This window comes from Papilio polytes, unplaced genomic scaffold (genome assembly GCF_000836215.1).
Source record: "Papilio polytes unplaced genomic scaffold, Ppol_1.0 DF820678.1, whole genome shotgun sequence".
NCBI lineage: Eukaryota > Metazoa > Arthropoda > Insecta > Lepidoptera > Papilionidae > Papilio > Papilio polytes.
Window position 1 is genome coordinate 489,547 of NW_013528526.1, and position 20,503 is coordinate 510,049.

General features: G+C 38.2%; 1 protein-coding gene across 6 annotated transcripts in view; it reads left to right on the forward strand.

The window, feature by feature from the left end:
• LOC106110343 (trithorax group protein osa-like) overlaps nucleotides 1-20,503 on the forward strand; it is a 67,817-nt gene that overhangs the window by 9,863 nt on the left and 37,451 nt on the right. For all 6 annotated transcript variants that reach the window (XM_013292134.1, XM_013292136.1, XM_013292133.1 and 3 more), the window contains exons 2-4: nucleotides 2,883-3,026; nucleotides 9,076-9,225; nucleotides 18,240-18,302. In XM_013292134.1, the coding sequence (XP_013147588.1) occupies nucleotides 2,883-3,026; nucleotides 9,076-9,225; nucleotides 18,240-18,302 (357 nt within the window). The remainder of the gene's footprint in view (nucleotides 1-2,882; nucleotides 3,027-9,075; nucleotides 9,226-18,239; nucleotides 18,303-20,503) is intronic.

The window sequence follows — 20,503 nt, forward strand, 5'->3', positions numbered from 1 at the left end:
TGTAACTGCTCCACTTGAGCTTACGCGGAGTCATTATCGCAACTTGCCGTCGACACTTTGTACAGTGCGGAACAGAATGAACAACTTTCTAACATTAGTACATCCAACACAATGAAAGTACTTTTCGTTATGCCTGTACGTTCATTCATGTTACGATGTTATACTTGTTTCATATTATACTAATAACCTTTGAGTACCTACTAAGAAGAGTGGGATGGATTTGACTTGTTTACTCATCTTGTATTTTTAAGGTGATCAAAAATACCTTTCAAATACATTAAAATGTCTTTCCCAAAAACCCTCGTTTACATTAGAACTACGTTTTTGTTTAGTAGGAAAGGATTATAATCAATATAAAAGGGTGAAACGTTACCTTGACGTGAATTCGAGCACTCTCAAATAGACTTAATTTTGGAATATGGCTCGTTTCAGAGCTTTGTGTTAAGCAAATTGCTCTCCAAACGGCAGTTAATGCTATCAAATTTCTGAAGTACTCTCTTATCATAATAAAGTATTGAATTAATTGGTAATTTAACCATAACATTTTATTGCATGTATTACAACATACTATTTGTTTAATACGGAGAACGGGACCACAAAAAGAAACACTTGATTATACTCTCCACTGCTATTTTTTTCCAATACGCATGTCTCTTGAGTGTTATTTTTAAATCTTTTACGCTATACATTTTGGTCCTTCGAGCCTGATGTTATGGATTAATACATATAAACATCCGCAGATAACGCCTATTTTTTATTTATTTACACAGAATTATGTAGTTACATTTCATGTTACTTTAGTTGGTTTCTTTATATCCACGAAACGTAGACGGTTAACTGTATTGCGCGGTATTGTTTATTTTTGACTTAGTACTCGCGGTCCGTACGTAATGACTCTAAAGCCTAACAAAAAGCCCCCTCTCGTATCTTTAAATGAACTTTTACGAGACTCTTGAAACGGTCCCGCCGCGGAGGTAAAAATAGGTCACTGCGTTGCTGACTTTCCATTCGTGCGTGTTTTTTATTTACCAACAAAACGTTATAAATGGGGCTCGATAGAGTTCTCTTGTCGGTTTAATTATCTTTTCATATCTCAATGGATGTTTTTATTTACGCATAACATGGACGCGAATGCATTGTTCCGTCCGACATAGATACAGATGCGTGTGCAGGTATGTAGGTGCGTGCGGAGGACGGACGTGTGGGGGGAGGGGGGAGAAATGTGCGCGGGTCGCGCATCTACCCGCGGGTCAATTACTGCATAAATCAATACGGATGTCGCCCGTGCGGTGGCTCTTTGTTCCGGCCGACTGGAGATACGAAGCCGGTCTCAGCGGTGCCAGCTTCGTCCGGAAAACTCGCTGAGGTATCGCGGGGTCGGATGATTACTTATTAACGTAGGTGGAGGCTGGCTGGCGCGGGCGGGTCGCTTTGAGCTCGTCGCGCGATCGATGCAGTGTCGGCCAATGGCGCGCCGCCGCCCGCCGCGCCCCGCCGCCCGCCCCTCACAACCCTCTGCCTGCTCCCCGCGCGGCCCACCCTGCAACACCGCCCTCGTAAATCATCGAATTCACCATAAAACATCCCAATGTTCGTAAAAATGTAAGTCTAATTGGCGAACACGGTCCTCATATCTCGCAGTCGGAACTGTTACCGGAAATCTACTGAGGTAGTTGTTTGCAGGTGTAAAACATTCGATCGCAGGCCAACGTCCCCGCGGTGTCGCTCGCCCGACTCCCTCCGAATAATTGAATTTTCATCACAGAACAAAATGAGAGCTGAAAGCTGAAACGGGCGGCATTGTTGGCGTAGCGTATTACTTCGGCCGTCAATTATTTAGACACGTTATCAGCCAGGAAATTTATATTACAGTTGAAATATTTTATATGAGTCGGCTTTGTTAAAGGGTTTTCTATTTCTTTCCATGCTTACTTTGTTACACGTTTTGACGATAGCTAGCGTAAGGAATTTTACTACGTTGTAATGCAATACCTTTCGGACGACGACCTCATAAAATGTTTTATTTCATAATTTATATCATGGAATTATTTTACTTTCATTTTGATAAGAAATAGTTATGGCTGCTCAGTCCGTAACGAAATCGAAGGATTCTTGTAGTTTATGTTACGAATCACCAGTACAGATTCATTCTCAAATAAACAATACTTGTGACCTTTTCTAAAAAGTTTTTTTTGAGACACTCCATTGTCATGGTAATTAATCAAAAAATCTCCAAAGGTAACGGCTTTGTAACAGTCGATCGCTTTTTCAACTCTTGCATTTGTAATTCATTAGCTAGTCGAAGAACTTGTCTGTGGGAGTTTGAGTTCTTCATTTCCAAGTTAAATTCTGCCTTTTATACGAGGGTTAAGTTACAACGAGCCAATAAGCAGGAGGAAACTGAAATAAGACAATGTCCGTCGGCTATCTGTAGCGATGCTTTGTTTGTTTATTGTTCGCTTATTAATTGAAAATATATTAATTAACTGATTCACAAAGGATGTATACTTTTTCTTCTCTACAATGTTTCTTTTTCTCTTGTAGTAGATACTCGAGTTAATGAACAAGTTAAATAATTCTTTATTATTTATGCATTTTATTTAAGTTATTGTCTTAGAAATAGACGGACCGATTGTTCCATTGACTTCTGTGAATGTAAATCTTTTCTAGAAAAGCAATAATATTAATATTAATTATTTCCTACTTCTATAGGACAGGTAAATATTAAATTTATTCGTTCAGACGTTTGACTTCATAGTTCCCTCTGAATTAATTTATCGTAATTTTTTTGATATTGACATTTATCTGCTTTAGATAGCGAAGAAATTACATTATAGAATCCTTTTTTAATGTTTGCTAATTTTACTGCGTTTGTTGTACAGCCGGCGAGGGGGTATGGCGGTCCTCCGTACGGCGGGCCTGGCGGACCCGGCGGCGGCCAGCAGCCCGGTTACGGCCCGCCCGGCGCGTACCCTCAGCGGTACCCACCGCCGCCCAATTCGCGACCGCCCTTCTCACCACATCAGGTAATCAATCACACGTTCTAATGATGACTTATTGCAAGTTTCCACTGTCCAAATACCTGTTCTTAAACATATAGTTGAATGTGTGCATCTGTTTTTTTAAGAAGATAAAAGTGGTGACAATATGTTTTGTTCATATTTCTCAGTGAGAAATCACTGCTTACACTATTCAGTAAGAACTTCTCGTTTTATAATATCGAAGCTACAAACGCGAGAGTGCAGTTCAATAGCAAATTACAATGACATGATACCTTTATTTATTCACACGTTGCAGAAAAAAAATATCTCAGCCCCGAGGAACTATTGCTGCGTCAATCTTCATTCAAACTAGAGAATTAATCTATATTGATACGGTAGCTTTAAACCGAAACCTTTTTACCGAAATTAATTTTTTAGTAAAACCAAGTAAAAGTAGAATTAACGTAAATATTTGTAAACTCAGTATAAATATAAAACGAAGACATAGAAGTGCATCGCTTCCCTTAAATAAGTTGAAAATGACGCTCCATCGTCGTATTACACGATTCATATTCAAGTCCGAAACTAGAGAGCCTCGAACGTTTCTCAGAATCGTCTCGAGCCGGCGGCGGCGCGGCGGAGCCTCGGCCACTCACGTGAACATAAATGTTCTATCATACCCGCGGCCGACGCAAAGCAACTCGGCCCTAAGTAGTGCAGACATAGGCTCTAAAATTGCCTGGAATAGTAAACGCTCCATGACGTAAGCCGCTCTGCGCGCTAGCTGACGTAAGCGTTGTTGTGCAACGCGGGCCCGAGCTCTACGTTCTCAAGCACTGCTCTTGGAACGACTCCGTGTAGAAATCGTTTGTTAAGAAATGATCCGACAACGCACAAGGTCGTTTTGTAACCGCAGCCTACGAAAGATAAAACATTATCTATCTCAGCCACCTATGTTGTGATTTAACGGTAAATATCGAGAAAATAAACCCCCGAAATGTCAGCGAACGAAGCTTTTGAGAGCATATTTCATTGTAAAAATGAATCACAACGATATAAAAGAGCCCCCATCATTCTATTATGTTCCACAAAGTTAAGCTACTCTTTGAAATCAACAATACATAAAGTATTTTTGCCACATTTAAAGGAATATTTACACATGAAATCGAATTTGGTTTGGTAAACCTTTTTATATTGTTATAAGTACTTTATTATTTTCAAATTTGTTTTACTTTGATATCGGATTGAAATATAAGACAATCGGATAAGTATTATGATTTTATATGTTAAAAATCAAATGCTTTTGCGATCTCCTGAATGCATGCATGGCATAATCACTCAAATTATGGGTCGCTAAAATTCAAAACTTAATTAATCTTTTTTTTATAGTTCACTAACAACCATATTTTCCATTACTACTTTATTTGTAAAGGTAGCTTGTTATAATTACATTGTGGTAAATCGGCAAATGAGCAAGTATGAAAGTGGTGTGGGAAATACCGTGACCGATAGTCGTTGATATTTTTAGATTGCCGTCGACGCTGTGTATGTTTTTATAATGACGCTTGACGTTGGTCATTAATTTTACGAGCGCTTCGGCTGCGATCATCATTACATTGAATGATATGAATTAATTGATTACTACTTTTTCTTTCCAAATATTGAATGAGAAATAGTTGATAGGATAACTAATTAAGTTGACATAAAATTGGTCTATAACATGAATTTTACAGAATAAATACATGTAGAATTCTAGTTATGAAAACTGAAACTGTAATCGCTATGGACTATTACAAGTTGAACATTTTACGCATAACTGTAATGTTTATATTTCATAACAAAAGCACGCGTACAATAGAGGAAATGTGCATGTCATGAAATCTATGAAAACAGACAAGAAGTATGCTTATATTACGTTTGAATTCTTACTTCAGCCCACACTATTGTAAGCATGCCAAAGCACAAAGGCGTGAAGCATGTGTTTAAGTTCAACCGTCCATTGTAAATTGTTATTCAATAGCATAGTGTTACGTGTGAGGTCATAACACATGGATCTTATATAGATGTTATAGTTCGCGAGGCGTCGCACGTCCTATGAATGTGTGCGTGTGTTGACACGGATGCCGCAGTAAGACGACGAACGTGGGGTGTCGTCGTGAGATAGTTAGGTGCAATCCGGAGTGCGGGTATCGCGACTCGGGGATACGGCCCGCATCCGGGTGCAATGAATGCGACGACGGTTTCAAGGACGCGCCTCAGGTGATGACGTACGCGCACCCCGTCGCCCCCCGGCGGGCCCCACACCCGCGGCATCCGCGGCACCCGTGCCTGTTCCAGCGCCCACCTAATAATGCACGTCTGCGCCCCGTCTGCCTCGTCCGAACTCGTTGCAACCTTGAGTGCTCTCCGCTGCGTCTCCCCTCTCCTCTCAAACTACATGAAAAATAAACAAACCAAATCATCAGATGTCGTCAACTATTGAAGTGTTCGTGACATACGGTATCGCCCTTAAGCAGAGACCAAAAACTCATGAGCGCTATTTCGTCAATGTATAATTTGTAATCAATTTCGTCAGCTAGAGTGCGTGCCAACGAATTGCCAGCGACGGGTCGTTGTGTCGCACCGCATAGTCCTCACTGTAATTAGTGAGACATGGAGTTGATAGCTCTAATTATCATAATAATAGTGGCGCTACACAGGCGGGGTGGCGGCCCCGTCAGCTGAGCGAAAACGAAAGTAAACAGAACTCGGTCAAAGGGTTTGTACTCACCTACCCGCAATATTTATGTGGGTACGGGGGGATGCCTCACACCCTCTCCTGCCCCCCTTCTTTGATGGATTGGTTGGCGACCGACACGGATTGTTCGAACGATACTCTGCTAAACTTTGACTAGGCGATAGTCTCGATTTCTCGTGCTAACCAATAAGTTTATCCACAAAATTATTATTCAGTGAAAGTCTTCGAATTCTTCGTATTTTGTTTTTGGCGCAACCGACCTGCCACCCTTACTACCATTTACCACCCCACCCGTAAGCCGCCTACTAAATTTGTAAAGGTTACGCTTTCGTATTCAATATGAAAACAATAACACAAATCTTATTTCCTTTACAACTGTATACACGTCAATTCACCCGACATTGCTGAAATCCTTTTAAAAGATCTCGTCAGGGTTCAGAGTTCAGAAATAAATATCCAAGAACTTAAATTTTCTAGGACGTAATCTCTTTCTCCAAATTTTCAAAGTATAGCTGAGCAAATACTTTCCTGGAATTTAACTTAAGAACTGCATTATCGTTAGTCGTTGTCATACTTTACCTTTCACGGTTTCATGGTGCCGGAAATGGGGTGTACAGCACGTGACAAATGACCATAACGACTCGTCGCGTACTGACAATTCAAGACGGCTTTGCATAGGACTAGCCGGTGACTATCAATTACCTGCCAGTGGAATCCAAAAGTGTCCTTTGCTTTGAGACTATTATCTGAATCTCCTTTAAAGCGATTAAATAAGCACACACAATTGCTGTTTTTAGTTTATAATAATCTAGAATCACTTTTTTCTATACTATCTATACTATTATAATAAAGCGTAAACACACACTTCTTTGTTGCCTAAGATGTCAGCAATTACAGCATATTTTTGAATAGTTCTTTTTTCAATAAAAAGTCCTACACTTACGTCACGCTTATATATTTTAAGTCATTAAACCTAGGGTGTAAATATTTTGGATAAAAACCCTGATGTGGGAAGGAGACCATAAGTTGCTGCCAACATCAAGGAAGCAAGGTTGTCATGGTTTGTCATCAAGTCATGTCATTTTACCTTATTAAATAAATAATTTTTTTAAAGATATCATACTAATTAACTACCAGCGCAGGGTCGATGCTGATACCATCTTCTGTAGAATTTGACTGAACTACACTCAAACAAAATTGCCATATCTGAGCGGTTACAGAGCCGTAGAAGGCGTGCAAATGACAACTAAGAATAATAGTATTCAATGAAGTGTTTGAAACAATTTTTTCGAACAAGTGTTATCGGTTTAAAGCCAACGATTTTCATTGACCTGGAGAAGTAAATATCGGTCTAACCTTATCTTTAGCCTTGAAACGTGACGCGGAAGCCAAGCACTAGAGCAGTGCGCAGTGAAAGCATTGTGCGATTGATGCAATCAATGTCTGCGGCGAACTGTGTCGAGGACGCGCTCCGCTCCTCCGCTACTCTCCGCTACTCACTAATGAATTTGTAATGAATGAGCCTGTTACGTACCCATAGTGTCTGCAACTTATATCGTTTGTTTTGATATTAAGTTTATGGATATCAAAGCCTTTTCAATTGCTCAATGGGTCTTATCGTGCCTTTTAAAAATAACTATTTCTTTTTCTCCAGGAAATAAAAAAACTGCCTTATCTGAATCTCTATATATTGGGTTTGCACTTTTGTCTGTTTTCTTCTTGCATCAATTTAGAAGAACCTTTGAGACCTGTTCTTCTTAAATCTTAGTGTTATCTAAGATGATTATGAATAATATCATATAATTTACATAATGAGATAGGCAATATGAATTATTATCCTCATGAATAAATTGACATTGGCAAATTACTTTGAATGGCAATGATATTAAAATATGTAGAAACGAGTGTAGTACCAGTTATTATTCCACGTGCGATGACTGGAATTGATGTTTGTCTGTTGTGGTGCGGCTTCACAGCGGACTGCGTAGGGAGAAACGTTCGCGAATAAGTTTCGCTATATGCGTCGCGGTCGCTTTCGCGGTATTGTGAATGGAACCGCTCTCTAACAACGTAGCTATAAAACAATATGGAGGTGCACTTATTCGCAAGTAAACGGGTGTGCATAATGGATGCACGGTCAAGGCCGCCCCTGGCCGACGACCCGCTTTTGCACGCGCCCGATTGTTTTATCCCACCTCTATTGTTTGTGTGTGTGCGTCGTTTGAAATTAACGGTTGTTTGTGTTTGTCTCGCACGCATACGAGCGCCACGATGCCCGCGCAAACAATACGTCCGCCTCACAAATTGTTTCCCAATGAAAGTACCTTGATTCATAAACACACTAACATCCGATAAATTGAGTTTCGATTACGAATTGTGACGTATTATGCGTCGATTCATTGATTAGAGGATATGGTGTCAAGGAAATGTAATACATTAGAAGTTCTACTCGCAGTTTAATTTTTTATTGTTTACGGTAATACCTAAGCATATCGCTTCATTTAATGTGCAAGTGGATAGAGGGACAGCTCTTATATTCTATGTTGAAAGTAATAAATACTGTACCTATTGCTGTTGTGACTACAGAATCCTTTTTTGAGGTATTATCATTAACCTCTATATTGATTAAATGTCTTGGTATCCCAAATCCAGCGGTTGAATCATTTATAGAGAACACAATACAAATTTAACTCCACATAATGAATTCTTCGATCTTATAAGAAATTACCGGCTTCATATACCGTAACCGCGTTCAAACAATTATCTCTTATGTTACATAAGTATCGTAACAATAACACCGAGAAATGCGTGTCATTTGTGTAACAAAAAGGCAAGCGAAAATAAAGGAGGCTAATTATCATGGAGCCATTAGCCATTTAAATTCATTGCCAAGGACGTGGCTTTGTTTGCGATTTATAGTGTGCCCCCATTTTCGATTGTTGTGCGTCGTACTAAAACTTGAATCGAAATGTTGATGTGCAAAAATTAATAGCCCTTAAAAACTATCGATTACTTTCCACATGAAAGCACTTTAGTATCAATGAAGTCATAGCCAAACTTTATTACTTTAATACAAAAGATCTTTATTACAGATTTTTTTTAACATTTAGTATACTTACAAAATTAATTCATATTATTTTAATATAATTTCACTTTGAGTAAATGTAAATAGGTAGTGTTTAAAAAAATGTGTGAATATTTTTCTAACAGCACGCGCCTGCTGTAGAAGAATTGCAATTCTGCGGTGTAATTGTATTGCCATACATACTTTTGCTATAAAACGAGTGTTTTAATGAAGGTATTGTACAATATTTTGTATAATATTGTACAAAATTGACCAAATGATTATGTTCCCAGGGTTATGAACGTGGCGGATCCCCGCAACCGCCTAACCACCCGTCGGGCGCGCCAAGTCCGGGCGCCGTGCCCACCGCCGGACCTCTATCGCCCTCGCATGACTCGCAGCACCCTCCACATCTACCGCCTGCCTCGCAACCTCCGCACCAGGTAAAGTAACATACTAAATGTATAAGACGACTCACACACACCACAATCTGATTCTAAAGCACTGTCCCTAACAGTACTGTGTTATTCTGTTAAAGACAAAAATGTGTAAACGTCGTCAAAAAATATATAGTACGGTATGGGTGGTCTGTCGAAGGGTATCGAATCGATTCGCGGAATGCATCAACCACATTATGCTTGGAAAGCTATTCACGATTACTTAACGATGATCACAAGGGATCTGTTGACACTCACCTCTACTATGAATGAGGTCTGGCGAATAGTATTAAAATATCTATTTTCTTCATTCGAAATATACAATTGCGTTAGTATTATTACTTCCTTGGTAAATCCATTACAACTAACTCAGGCTACATTTAAGGAAATCCGAATGGGCTAGCATTTCCTTAGTTTTTGTTCCACAAACTTCGTTCCGAGATAGCTGTATTAAGTATCATAATAAAAATATAATTTCAGTATACGATATAACGTCGGCAGTACTCTTTTACTTTTTATGGGAGTGGGTTAATCAGCGGCTTCCTCTTCCCTCGTCACCCCCCCAACCAGTTGCCCCTTCTCTTTTTGTGAAAGTACACATCTCGACGTTTTAAACGACTAAACTTACTTTTACGACGACGCCTGGGAACGACCGAAACGACGGTATTAACCGAAATTCCAGTCGCTGCGCTAAGTGTTGTTATTGTTCCTGGTACCTCGTTTTCCCATGTGGGAATGCTTCGAGAGATTTTTAGGAATTTGTTTAAAAAAAGAAACGAGCTGTTAAAGATTGTACTAGCACTTTTATGTATTGTTATTGAACTAACGAGTTTTATTCGATAATGTATTATTTATGCTTATAAGGTTTAAACATTTTGAGATTTAGATTATGAGAACTTTAGTCTTAAAGCACATTTAGATCGACACTTAATTGTAAGAATGTAAACAAAAAAGCACTTTGTTATACTTATCGTTTAGATTAAAATGGTTTATTTTAACTAACGAAGAAAATTATACAAAAAAAATACCCCATATTTTTTTGTATAATTTTCTTGATTGAATGAGTTACAATTCCATAGTTGTAAAACGTTCAAATTAAATGAATTAAAACAGCAGCAAATCATTGTTGATAACAATTGGGCACACGCAGTTAAAATTGTATAGCACTCGGCTGAAAGTAATCGTCGTAATTACATTGGCATGTCTGGCGGCGTAGTTGGGGCGGCGATGGCTAAACCGTTCTTGTTAATGGCTAGTCGAACAGTTAGAGCTTAACTACGATGCTTTGATGACACATTATTTCGCGTAAGGTGTCTTTTCGAGATCCTGCAAATAGTGGGAATGTGAAAGTTTCCATTTTTTTTTAATTAGGAAGCAATTATTATCGGTTTTATTTTTCAAACCTTTTTTTGGATCAAACCTGAAAATGCCTTTTTAAAACTTAATCATACTAATTTTATAAATGCAAAAGTTTAGATGGATGGATGGATGTTAGTTAGAGTTTGAAGCCTAAACTGCTAAGCGGATATCGATAACATTTGGCATTGATGTAGAGGATAGTTTTGAGGAATACATAGACTATTTGCTTTTGTTTTTTATTCCACGTGGAGGAAGTCGTGGGCAAATGCTAGTCCTAATATAAATAAATCATGATAAAAAGCTATGAAAACTGTATTGTATAATCAACTGATGTTATTTCCGTAACCCAGTTCGAAGTATAGTTTATGTTTATAGTACAATATCATATTTTTCGTGTTTCACATACAATAAAGGCTTAACGTGAAACTACGCGTTCGTGCAGTTCGCAACAAAATTGTATCCCTGTATATGAACAGTGCTCAGTAATCCACGCCGCTCCCCGGGCCCGGCCCCGGCTCAACTTGGGCTATGAACTTTACTGTTATCGCTGCCATTAAACTGCTGCCGAATGTACAGGCCGCTCGTTTTTAGCAATTTTTAAAAATTACCTCCCCAACCCATAACTATTTCAATAAACCGTCTATGGCCATAGCCGCCCTAATGGACAACTTTTACTTTCCGAAAGTTTGTTCTATTTGCTTTGATGTTCTTGTTTTCTTTGTACGAAGTCCTGATACTCTATGTAATGTAAATTTGGTTCTTGTTTTATTTTTCCTCACATTTTGTATAATGCTGGACTATTAGCAACAGGATGTTTTTACATCTATAATAAGCATGTACAATACACCCACCCATGTTACGTGGGTGCTAGTAAATACTTTTCAATGTAAAATTAACTATTACACTTTATCTTGTGCGTTATACTTTCCGTTTACGTATAATGTAAGAAATTTCTGAATGCTTTTTATCTTTGACTTGTTTTTCAACGGTCGGATTGTTAGAGAAATGTTCTTTCATCCAAATGTAATGTGCAAGGGATGTCGCAGCTCAGCTAGAAATTCTGAACGGGACGCGCGATGTGCTTTTGGCACGCTTCGCTCAGCGATTTGCATATCTTGACGGATATATGAGATGCCGTCACCAATGTCCGTTCTCTTACAATATTATGCATCTTTATTAACGTTGAAATACTCGTAATAAATGTATTGACTAATTTTGCGATACATACTAGTTATGTCAGATTATAACCTACCAAGAACGAATTGTAAAGCATGGTTTTCACATAAAGTTTTGAAACGATGCATACCTTTTTGCCAGGGAATTCTTCGTATTCGAAACTATTTTAAACATATTCAAATTTTGTACGTGATAAATGTGTCCCTTTGCGAATAAACGTCTTGTGTTCCTCGGGGTGCAAAAATTAAACGTCAGTCAGCTATCAGAGGAGCGGCGGAGCGCGACGTAACCCTCCGCTGTGCGAGGGAACGTCTTCTGTCAATTTTGCACGCGCCGCTCGAATTAAACGCCTCGAGGAGGCCCCGCGGCAATTTATGCCGACGTGAACGCGACCCATATCGCCAGCGGCATTTTCGCATATGCACATTTCTATTTTAACCCTCTTTCCCCTCCCGCACTGCTAACTAAACACCTACGACTAGAAAGGGAATCCTTGTCAACATAAACGCAATTAAAAATTCCACTCGATCTTTAAATCCGCTTAAATTCTCTATCGCTGTCATGTACCCTACTCTATGCTCAGAATCGATACAATGCTTCATTGTTACAGAGCATTGAACTATATCTAGAAGCGTTAGTTTCACATCGTCTCGATACGGCCGTGCTCTACGTAAATCTAAACTCGATTTGAGGTTTTACAAAATTCCAGCGACCGGCGCGCGGTTAATACTCTCCGCAGTCGGTGGAGAATTTTGACAGTCAAGGGCCATTCCGGCATCGCGATCGCTCGAGAGTCGTACGGTCGAAATGAAACGTCGTATCTTATTTTATGATTAGCGGCTCGAAAGCGCTTTGTAATTTTGTTAGTTCCGCCTTTCTGGTGCTGGGGGCGAGCTCGCCGAGCGGAGATCGATGCCGGCTTCGCGTGCGAGTGCGAGTGGAAGAGCCATACTCTGTGCTCTCCCCGTCTCTGTCGCCCGCACCGCCTACCGGCAGCCATGTTGCGCTCGACCTGCGCTCGCCCGACCGCCATTGTAGCATTTGTAGCTAGTGATGTACCAGCCTAGTCGATGTTATCTATGTAATGCTTTTATCGAGCACAGGCACCTTCCAACCACCTAGTTTATATTCTCAATAGAGCACTGAAATGTTTATAAATTTGTCCACGCATTCACGGAATTTTAAACATTATTTAGATAATATGTTTTGTTTCCCGTTTCTCAGTTTCGATAAGAAAGTCGTAATAGTCAAACAATGATGTCTAGGGACGCGCTGCTATACATTGGTACTGTCAGAAAATATGTAAACTCTACATGGACATTATTTAGTCTCACCTGTGCTTACCGGTTCATATAACTTATCGGTCTATATGGGTAAAGTCTCTTAACTAGTGAAGAGTATTGGTATCGATGAAAAAATATCGATAAAAAATATAGATACACGAATAACCCCGGCGTTGGAATTAAAATGTCAGACGTGCGGCAGCGCGGACGAGCGTGGTGGCGTGCGGCGGGCGCGGGAGGACTGAGGGGGAGGGGAGGGGGCGCCCCGCGTTATTAATAACCATAAGCCAACAGAGGCACGAACGTCCAGAGGGGCCACGCTGCTCGGTAATGAGGAATCACTAATTATATTTTACTGGACTACTACTAAAACAGCGTTAATTGCGAACCGAGCACATTGCTATGTTTTAACGTTCTTTGTTTCTAAACGTGGTTCGTATAGAAAAATAATAATTACAATTCATCTATACCCCTGGGGTTTGGACTTGCGATAAATTTTTTTTAGTGTTTTCTAGGACTAGGTTTAGCTATAAAATATAATAGAGGTCGTGGGCCACTGTTCCTTTTAAATATTCCCCCACGGTGGGCGCGTCAGTTGTCTGCGACAGTTCTGTCGCTGGCGAGGCAGCGCCCCGCTGCTAAAACTCCCTATATTTTATTGTCAAGGAAATATTTGTCAAAGGCCGTGCGATTAATTGTTCGAGTTTTCTGTAGTTCGCCTCAAGGAGTCTTTCTTTTCGGGCGAGCTATAAGCAAGCGGCAACTTTATAGGATTAGTGCGTTTACTGTTTGTTTTAGAAATATCGATATGTTTTGTAATATGTAGTTTTATTAGATTTCGCATGTCGATGTTTTAAGGTTGCGACTTGAAGAATAGTATTTTATGCAATTTTTATATTAAAAAAGTAACTAAAATGGAATATGGAAATAGTATTCAGTCTTTTTACGGCGATGAAAATTTTCTATGTTAAAGTATAAGGTTTATTTACCGTGTTCAGAGTGGTATCAATCAGAATGTAAATTTCCTCAATAAAATCAAAGTAGACTATCTCTATTTCTCAACAATAAACTGCACAGAGGTGTTCTCGGAAGTTTGCGTAGTCGCTCTTGAAGCAAAGCGCCGTGTGCAGAGTTACGACTCTCACAGAAGGCACCCTACCTCCCTCTTGCCAGCGATGTATGGAATGGTACAATTGAATCGGCGGAGTGTCCGCTACCTTTGTTAATATGGCCTGTGAAGTCCTAGTCGACGATAAGTTATGCGCTCAGATTATAATGTCCCCTCTTCTTGTTTGTTATTACAAGGATTTAAAGTGTGATTTTGGGAAGTATTTTTTGTAACAACAAATGACTGTCATGAGTATCCAGGATGTTTTAAGTTTAATTTTTTCAACCCAAAAATTCTTAGTATGATAAAAACTGTATAAGTACTTTTTTAATTTTTAAAAGTATAAATTTACGATTTACTTACTAATATACTTTGTGTGCCTAATTATGGTTAATTATAAACTGTAATGCCGTTTACTCTACTTAAGGTTGCTCAAGGTAATTATAATTATCTTATTAACGACAAAAGCAAATTAAACTGAATCTTGTCCGTTTTTTGATAATAACATGAATCTTAAATGGTAGGAAATTTTGAAAACTGGAGACAACGCTCCAGTTTCTTTCTTGATCGGAAATAGAAAAGCACCTAAATAATTGTTCCCGTGCAAGTTCGAAACTATTGAGTGGGTGCCAGAAAATCTTCAAAATACAGCAGTTGGATTGCATTGTTTGTTATGATCTGATCAGGTGTTATCACACTGCCTACCCCCACTACAATAGGCATCAGTTTTCAACTGAATAAAACTCGGTATATTTTAATCGTTAGTCGGGTTTAATTCCCAGCGGCGGTGATGGCGAATTAACGAGCCTCAAAATTCTTTGGCGCGCTATAATCTGGCGCACGCGGCGGGAAAAAAGGAAAATTAATTTTCCCCCGGGGACGCGTCTAGTTTTGTGCTTTGTCTATTAGTATTTTTACTGTCCCATTCTATAGAGCGCCCAAATGAATTGATCTGTTTTACCTAATAGGAGACACTAATATGAGTTTTAAAATAATTATTCGATACTAGCTTTCGCCCGCGACTCTGTCCGCGTAGAATTTAAAAAAATGAGTAGCCATGTGTTCTTCCAGTCTATGCCTGATTTCATCGAGATCCGTTTAGGCTACAAACGCTAAAAAAACATCCATCCATCTATCCACCTAAACTTTCGCATTTATAATATTAGTAAGATAGTGTTTCAAATATCATGATACTAGTGTTTATTTTCAACCCTTATTACTGATCTTACGTTTTGTGACGTAAATAATATTGAATCACATATTTATGAAAGAGCAGTAAATTTTCGTTTGATAGCAAGAGAGCGTTGACCCAAGCATCGAATATTTAATAAAAACAAACATTTCGTGTGGGTTGGCGGGGCGTTCGCTCGCAGGGTTGCCACAAAACAAAGTGAAATTAATATTTCTCGTGTCTCATCCCGCAATCCCTGATTGCGGGCTCGTACCGCCCGGCGCCGCTTCCAGTTTGATATTTGCGGCAACGTTTATCTTGTACGAATTCACAAACAAATACACGCCTATCTCTAAGACAACTATTAATGTATCCTGCCACAAACCATATAAGATATTAGATAAAAGTATTTTATAATAGAACTTAAACACAACCCCTTTGTACATATGTATTCCATTTTTGTTACCCAGAAGAAAATTTACTCTAAAATATTTTAACGTCGAGCAAAAATAAAACTAACCGGGCGAGTGTCCGTGCCGCCTTTATAAAGTTGGTCGCTTAAGCGTTTTAGTGTCGGAGGCGAGATTTGAGCCAGAGAAGTGTTCGGAGTTGCGAGCGACTACCAACTCGAGACGGTCAACTTGTTTGCAACGTTGCTCCTTTGAAATTACACAGCGCTTGCGAAAATATGAAAGCTCTGATCGCATTGCTCTCTTTAAAAACTAGAAAGTTAAGTTTTGTAGCTAAACGATAGCTGGAGTACGGAATTGACTTGGTATATTACACAGAAAATACTTCATTTCAGGCCGGAGTCTGGGTTTGACTTTAATATGGTTGATGGTTATTAGACGGAGAACTTTGCTAGTGGTAAAAATGTCTTATCGCTTAATCTAGCTTTAATTAAATATACTAATGTTTGAGAGACGGACCGATAAAATATTTGCATTTTTTTCACGATAGACAATCCAAAGCCATATTTTCACCATAGACAATCTGCACATTTCAAATGAACTCCAATCTTTCTCTTTTTTGCACAATATAAGCGTTGCATTGGAAGAATGTTATTTATAATTTAATTATATTGGTTGTTATTTTATATTTTCTTATCCGACGAATATAAATTGTACTTTGGAAATTGGTCAATTGATATGATAATGTAGTGACTCATTGTTATGCATAATATTTTTAATATAGCTTACGGAATTGATTTTTATTAACAAACGGATGCTTTTAAATCTGTATAATAAAGACTTGATTAACATATTTTTCTTACAATATAAAGGACTACTTTGCATTAGTAAGCTTTGACTATGAAAAATAGAGAATTAAAAAAATAGAAAAAAAACCTTGACGTTAGTACTTACTGTAGTTATAAATACGTTTTTAGAGTTGTTTGTAGGCAAATGAGAACTTGTTCATTACCTATAACATTTTTTCAATACTATGGTTAAAAATTATGCCTCTCCAATATGCTTTAATATGCGCATGTTTCAAATTTCATCTCAAGTACTTCGACGTCTGAGAATGGCGGGCCGACTCGTAGTGCTACTTATAACTACGGGTCCTACGTATAACGTAGTAACTCAATTTTTATGGAAAAATACAGTTCGTGTTTTTCGAATTCTACTAGACGAATTAATATACTTAAATCAATTGAATATTTCATTTAACAAATGTCATTTACATGGAAATTAGTCTAAACATATAAATACTTCTACATCAATAACGTTGTTTACATCAGTAACTTATACAACAATAACTAAAATGATTTCCAGAAAAAGCGCGTTTTTTCTGTTACGTCTATATGCGTAGGAGCCGTCGATAGGTTTCCCCCTCGCGTCGGAAAAAGTTTGTCGAGAATTCCACTTCATTCTTCGTTAGTCATCGGATAAGGAATAGTTGAGCGGAACGCCCGTCACCCGTCGCCGGCATTAATTTACCCCCACCGCGTCTTCTACACGCAGCCTCAGCATTCAAGGTCGCACCTCGATTGCACGTGCGTCATATCATTTAACATTTACACTGCTTTTATTCAAATTAAACTTTCATTATCCTCACAATCTTGATGTTATCAAAGATTTATATTCAAACTAGCTTTTGCCCTCGACTCCGTCCGCGTGGAATAAAAATAACAAAAGTAAGTAGCCTATGTGTTCTTCCAGACTCCTCTATATATATGCCAAATTTCATCGAGATCCGTTCAGCAGTTTGGACTACAAACTCTAACAAACATGTATCCATCTAAATTTTCGCCTTTATATTAAAACTGAAAAGAATATATTGAACCTACTTTTACTTTTATAGCGCAGAATTCACTCTGAGCACCGGACATCCAATAAAAACTTATATAAGTTATGAGGGCAGTCAAATTTTTATTGTTGAATCATGTTTACGAATCAATTTCTATTTACCATTTAAAGTGTGTAAAACGATTAGTCAGTTTGAGCGGCGAATTGAAATAAAAAAATCGGATGAAAATATTTTCGCATATGTTTCACTCTGACATGAAATTTCAATTTAACGTCAGGTAAAATTTGGAATATCGAAACTGAAGCGTTATCGAATAAACGTATTTCTAAAACAGAAAAATCTATACTTTTTTATTGTAAATCTTGATAGATTAGATAACAGTTTTTCGTGATTTTTACAACAATCATCTTAACATAGTTGGATAGGTTAAGAAATAAATTAATCACTAAATGAAACATTTTAAATCTACTAAAAAAAAACATTGGGAATTATCTTGAATTGTATTTTTGAAAGCTGTCTAAAAATCTTGAAAATTATAGACAAGGTTCATCAAATATAAAATTGTTTTGATGGGTCTTTGATAATTACTTAGCTTATAGATGCGTGTTTGAGAAAACCCATATATAGAATGTAAATGTGTTAAATATTACTCAATGAATATATTTGTTGGCAGGGCTACCCGCCGCCGCCGAGACCTCCGCAACCGTCCACACCTAATGCACATGATCCCGACTCGGTAAGTTTTTTTAATAATGTACTATCGGGAAAATCTGGCGCTTTTTAAATTTCAATGGATATCTACATAGCGTCGGTGACTCAGGGTTTGGAGCAGTTGACTTGTAATCCACAGGTCCGGGGTTCAAATCTCTTCACGTATTAATGTGATTTTCGAATATCATAGGTTCGTAATTCACCCGACGTTTTTACGGCGAAAGAAAACATCGTGATACAATCTGCACATATCGACAAAGAAATTCATAGATATGTGTGTAGTCAACAAACCCGTACTGGGCCGACGTGGTTGACTAAGGCCTAATCACCCTAACTTTGGGCAGGCTCCAAACCCCTCAGGGACGTATAGCTGGTGATGATGAATATCCTAGTTCGCCGCTGGGCTATAGAAACAAATTGTAACATAATGATGAAGTTCTCAAAGTTGCGCGACCAGTGGCGGCGTCCGGTGCGGTTCTGTTCACACGGCCGTAAAACTCCGGCGGAACATGAATCGCTGTTATTAACCTAACGGCTTGGTTTCTTTATTAACGTAAACATTTCGTTTGTACTCTGTGAATTATAGTCTAATAGACTTGAAGAGCCAATTGATCGTAAATTCGACAAAAAGGGCGTTACAAAAATGTTCGTTTCTGGAGTTTGTGATTTTGGTAATAACTTAAACTTACTCTTCTTACCTTACACTTATATTGTAAAGTAAATTCTCGTTAATTAATAAAAAGGTTCAAGAATCTAGCTTACGAATGTAATACAGCCTAAGATTTTCAGCGTTCTTGATTTGTAGTAAAGGCCACTTATTTATTGTTCATAGGCGTGGGTTTGAATACAGTTTATTTGTAGCAAGCTATTGTTTTCATGTGAAAAATGTAAGAAATTTCCTATTCAGCGAAACGGGATGGAGACGTTTCTCGTAAGTGGGAATTATTTCCGCTGTGATTCATAAAGTGGCGACGTGTTGAGCGGCTGCTTCGAGAAACGCTCCCACTTTATACGTTGCTGATAAATTGTTAGGAAAAAATTAATTACTCTCTACAGTTGTAGATAAATGAATCTAAATGAAAGCTGTATGATTGCTATAGAAATGTATTCTCACATCCTTAGTAATTTTAGGTATGGATGGAGCTAAACAAACCTGTATACCCCTCCTGAAAGTAATCGGTTTTTTTATATTGACAATCCGTTATTATCATTAACCAATTCCGTCTGTGCAATCTACTTTTGAAGTGCCTATTTATTTTCAGTTTACCGTCATTCCTTTTCAAACAATCCCCATTAGGATAGAATCAGATATGTTTGAGCAGTAAAGCAGATTGTGTGTCCATCGTTGTGAGTGCAGATCAAAGCGATGTATGAGGGGCTCAGCCCGCGGGCCCTGCAGCCGTGATCCCTGTGTGTGCTGTGTGCAATGTGCACGATAAAAAGTATTGTCGGTGACAGGCCGCGAATGCCCAGGGCTGTGGGCCTATTTAATGAATACACATTGGGTTTAAACGTCCCTTTTATCAGGGCTCGGTGGGAATTTTTAAAGCAATACGAACTACAAAGGGTTTATTTCAGACGAAATTACGTGTTTTGTTTTTTACCCAGGGTTTCATTGTGAAATATATAAAATTATTCGGCATTTAAAATCTATGAAACACAAATTAAATAATTCACTAATTAATATGAATTTTATATTTTTAACAAGATAAATATAAAGTGACACACTCATGAAACACGTTCAAGACCGTAAATAACACTACAAGATAAAATTAGCATTATTATCTAATGTAATTAAGAACGATTTTTTTTTAGTGAAAATTGACATATATTTAATTTTTTTGATTCATTGCCTAAGCTTAGTAACAAGATAATGAACTCTGAATCATTTGCATCAATTTGATAAACAAATCATGTTTATGATAAAATTGGAATGAAAGCTTCACCTTTACTTATCAATATTGATACGTATTTTATCAGCAGTAAAATACATTTTGGGACAATATTCAATGTCAAAATAAGTTTTCCCTTGTTTTGCGAAAAATGTAAATACACATTTCGTTTTAAAATTACAATGAAGATAACAAACATAGAGCTCAGAATTCACATCGATTTAGAATTTGTATTCTCAAGAATATCTTAAAAACAATTCCATGCACTGGCAAAAGTTGTAACGTCTGTCAACCCTAAGACATTATGTTCAAACTTTGTCCATAGTAGAAATTT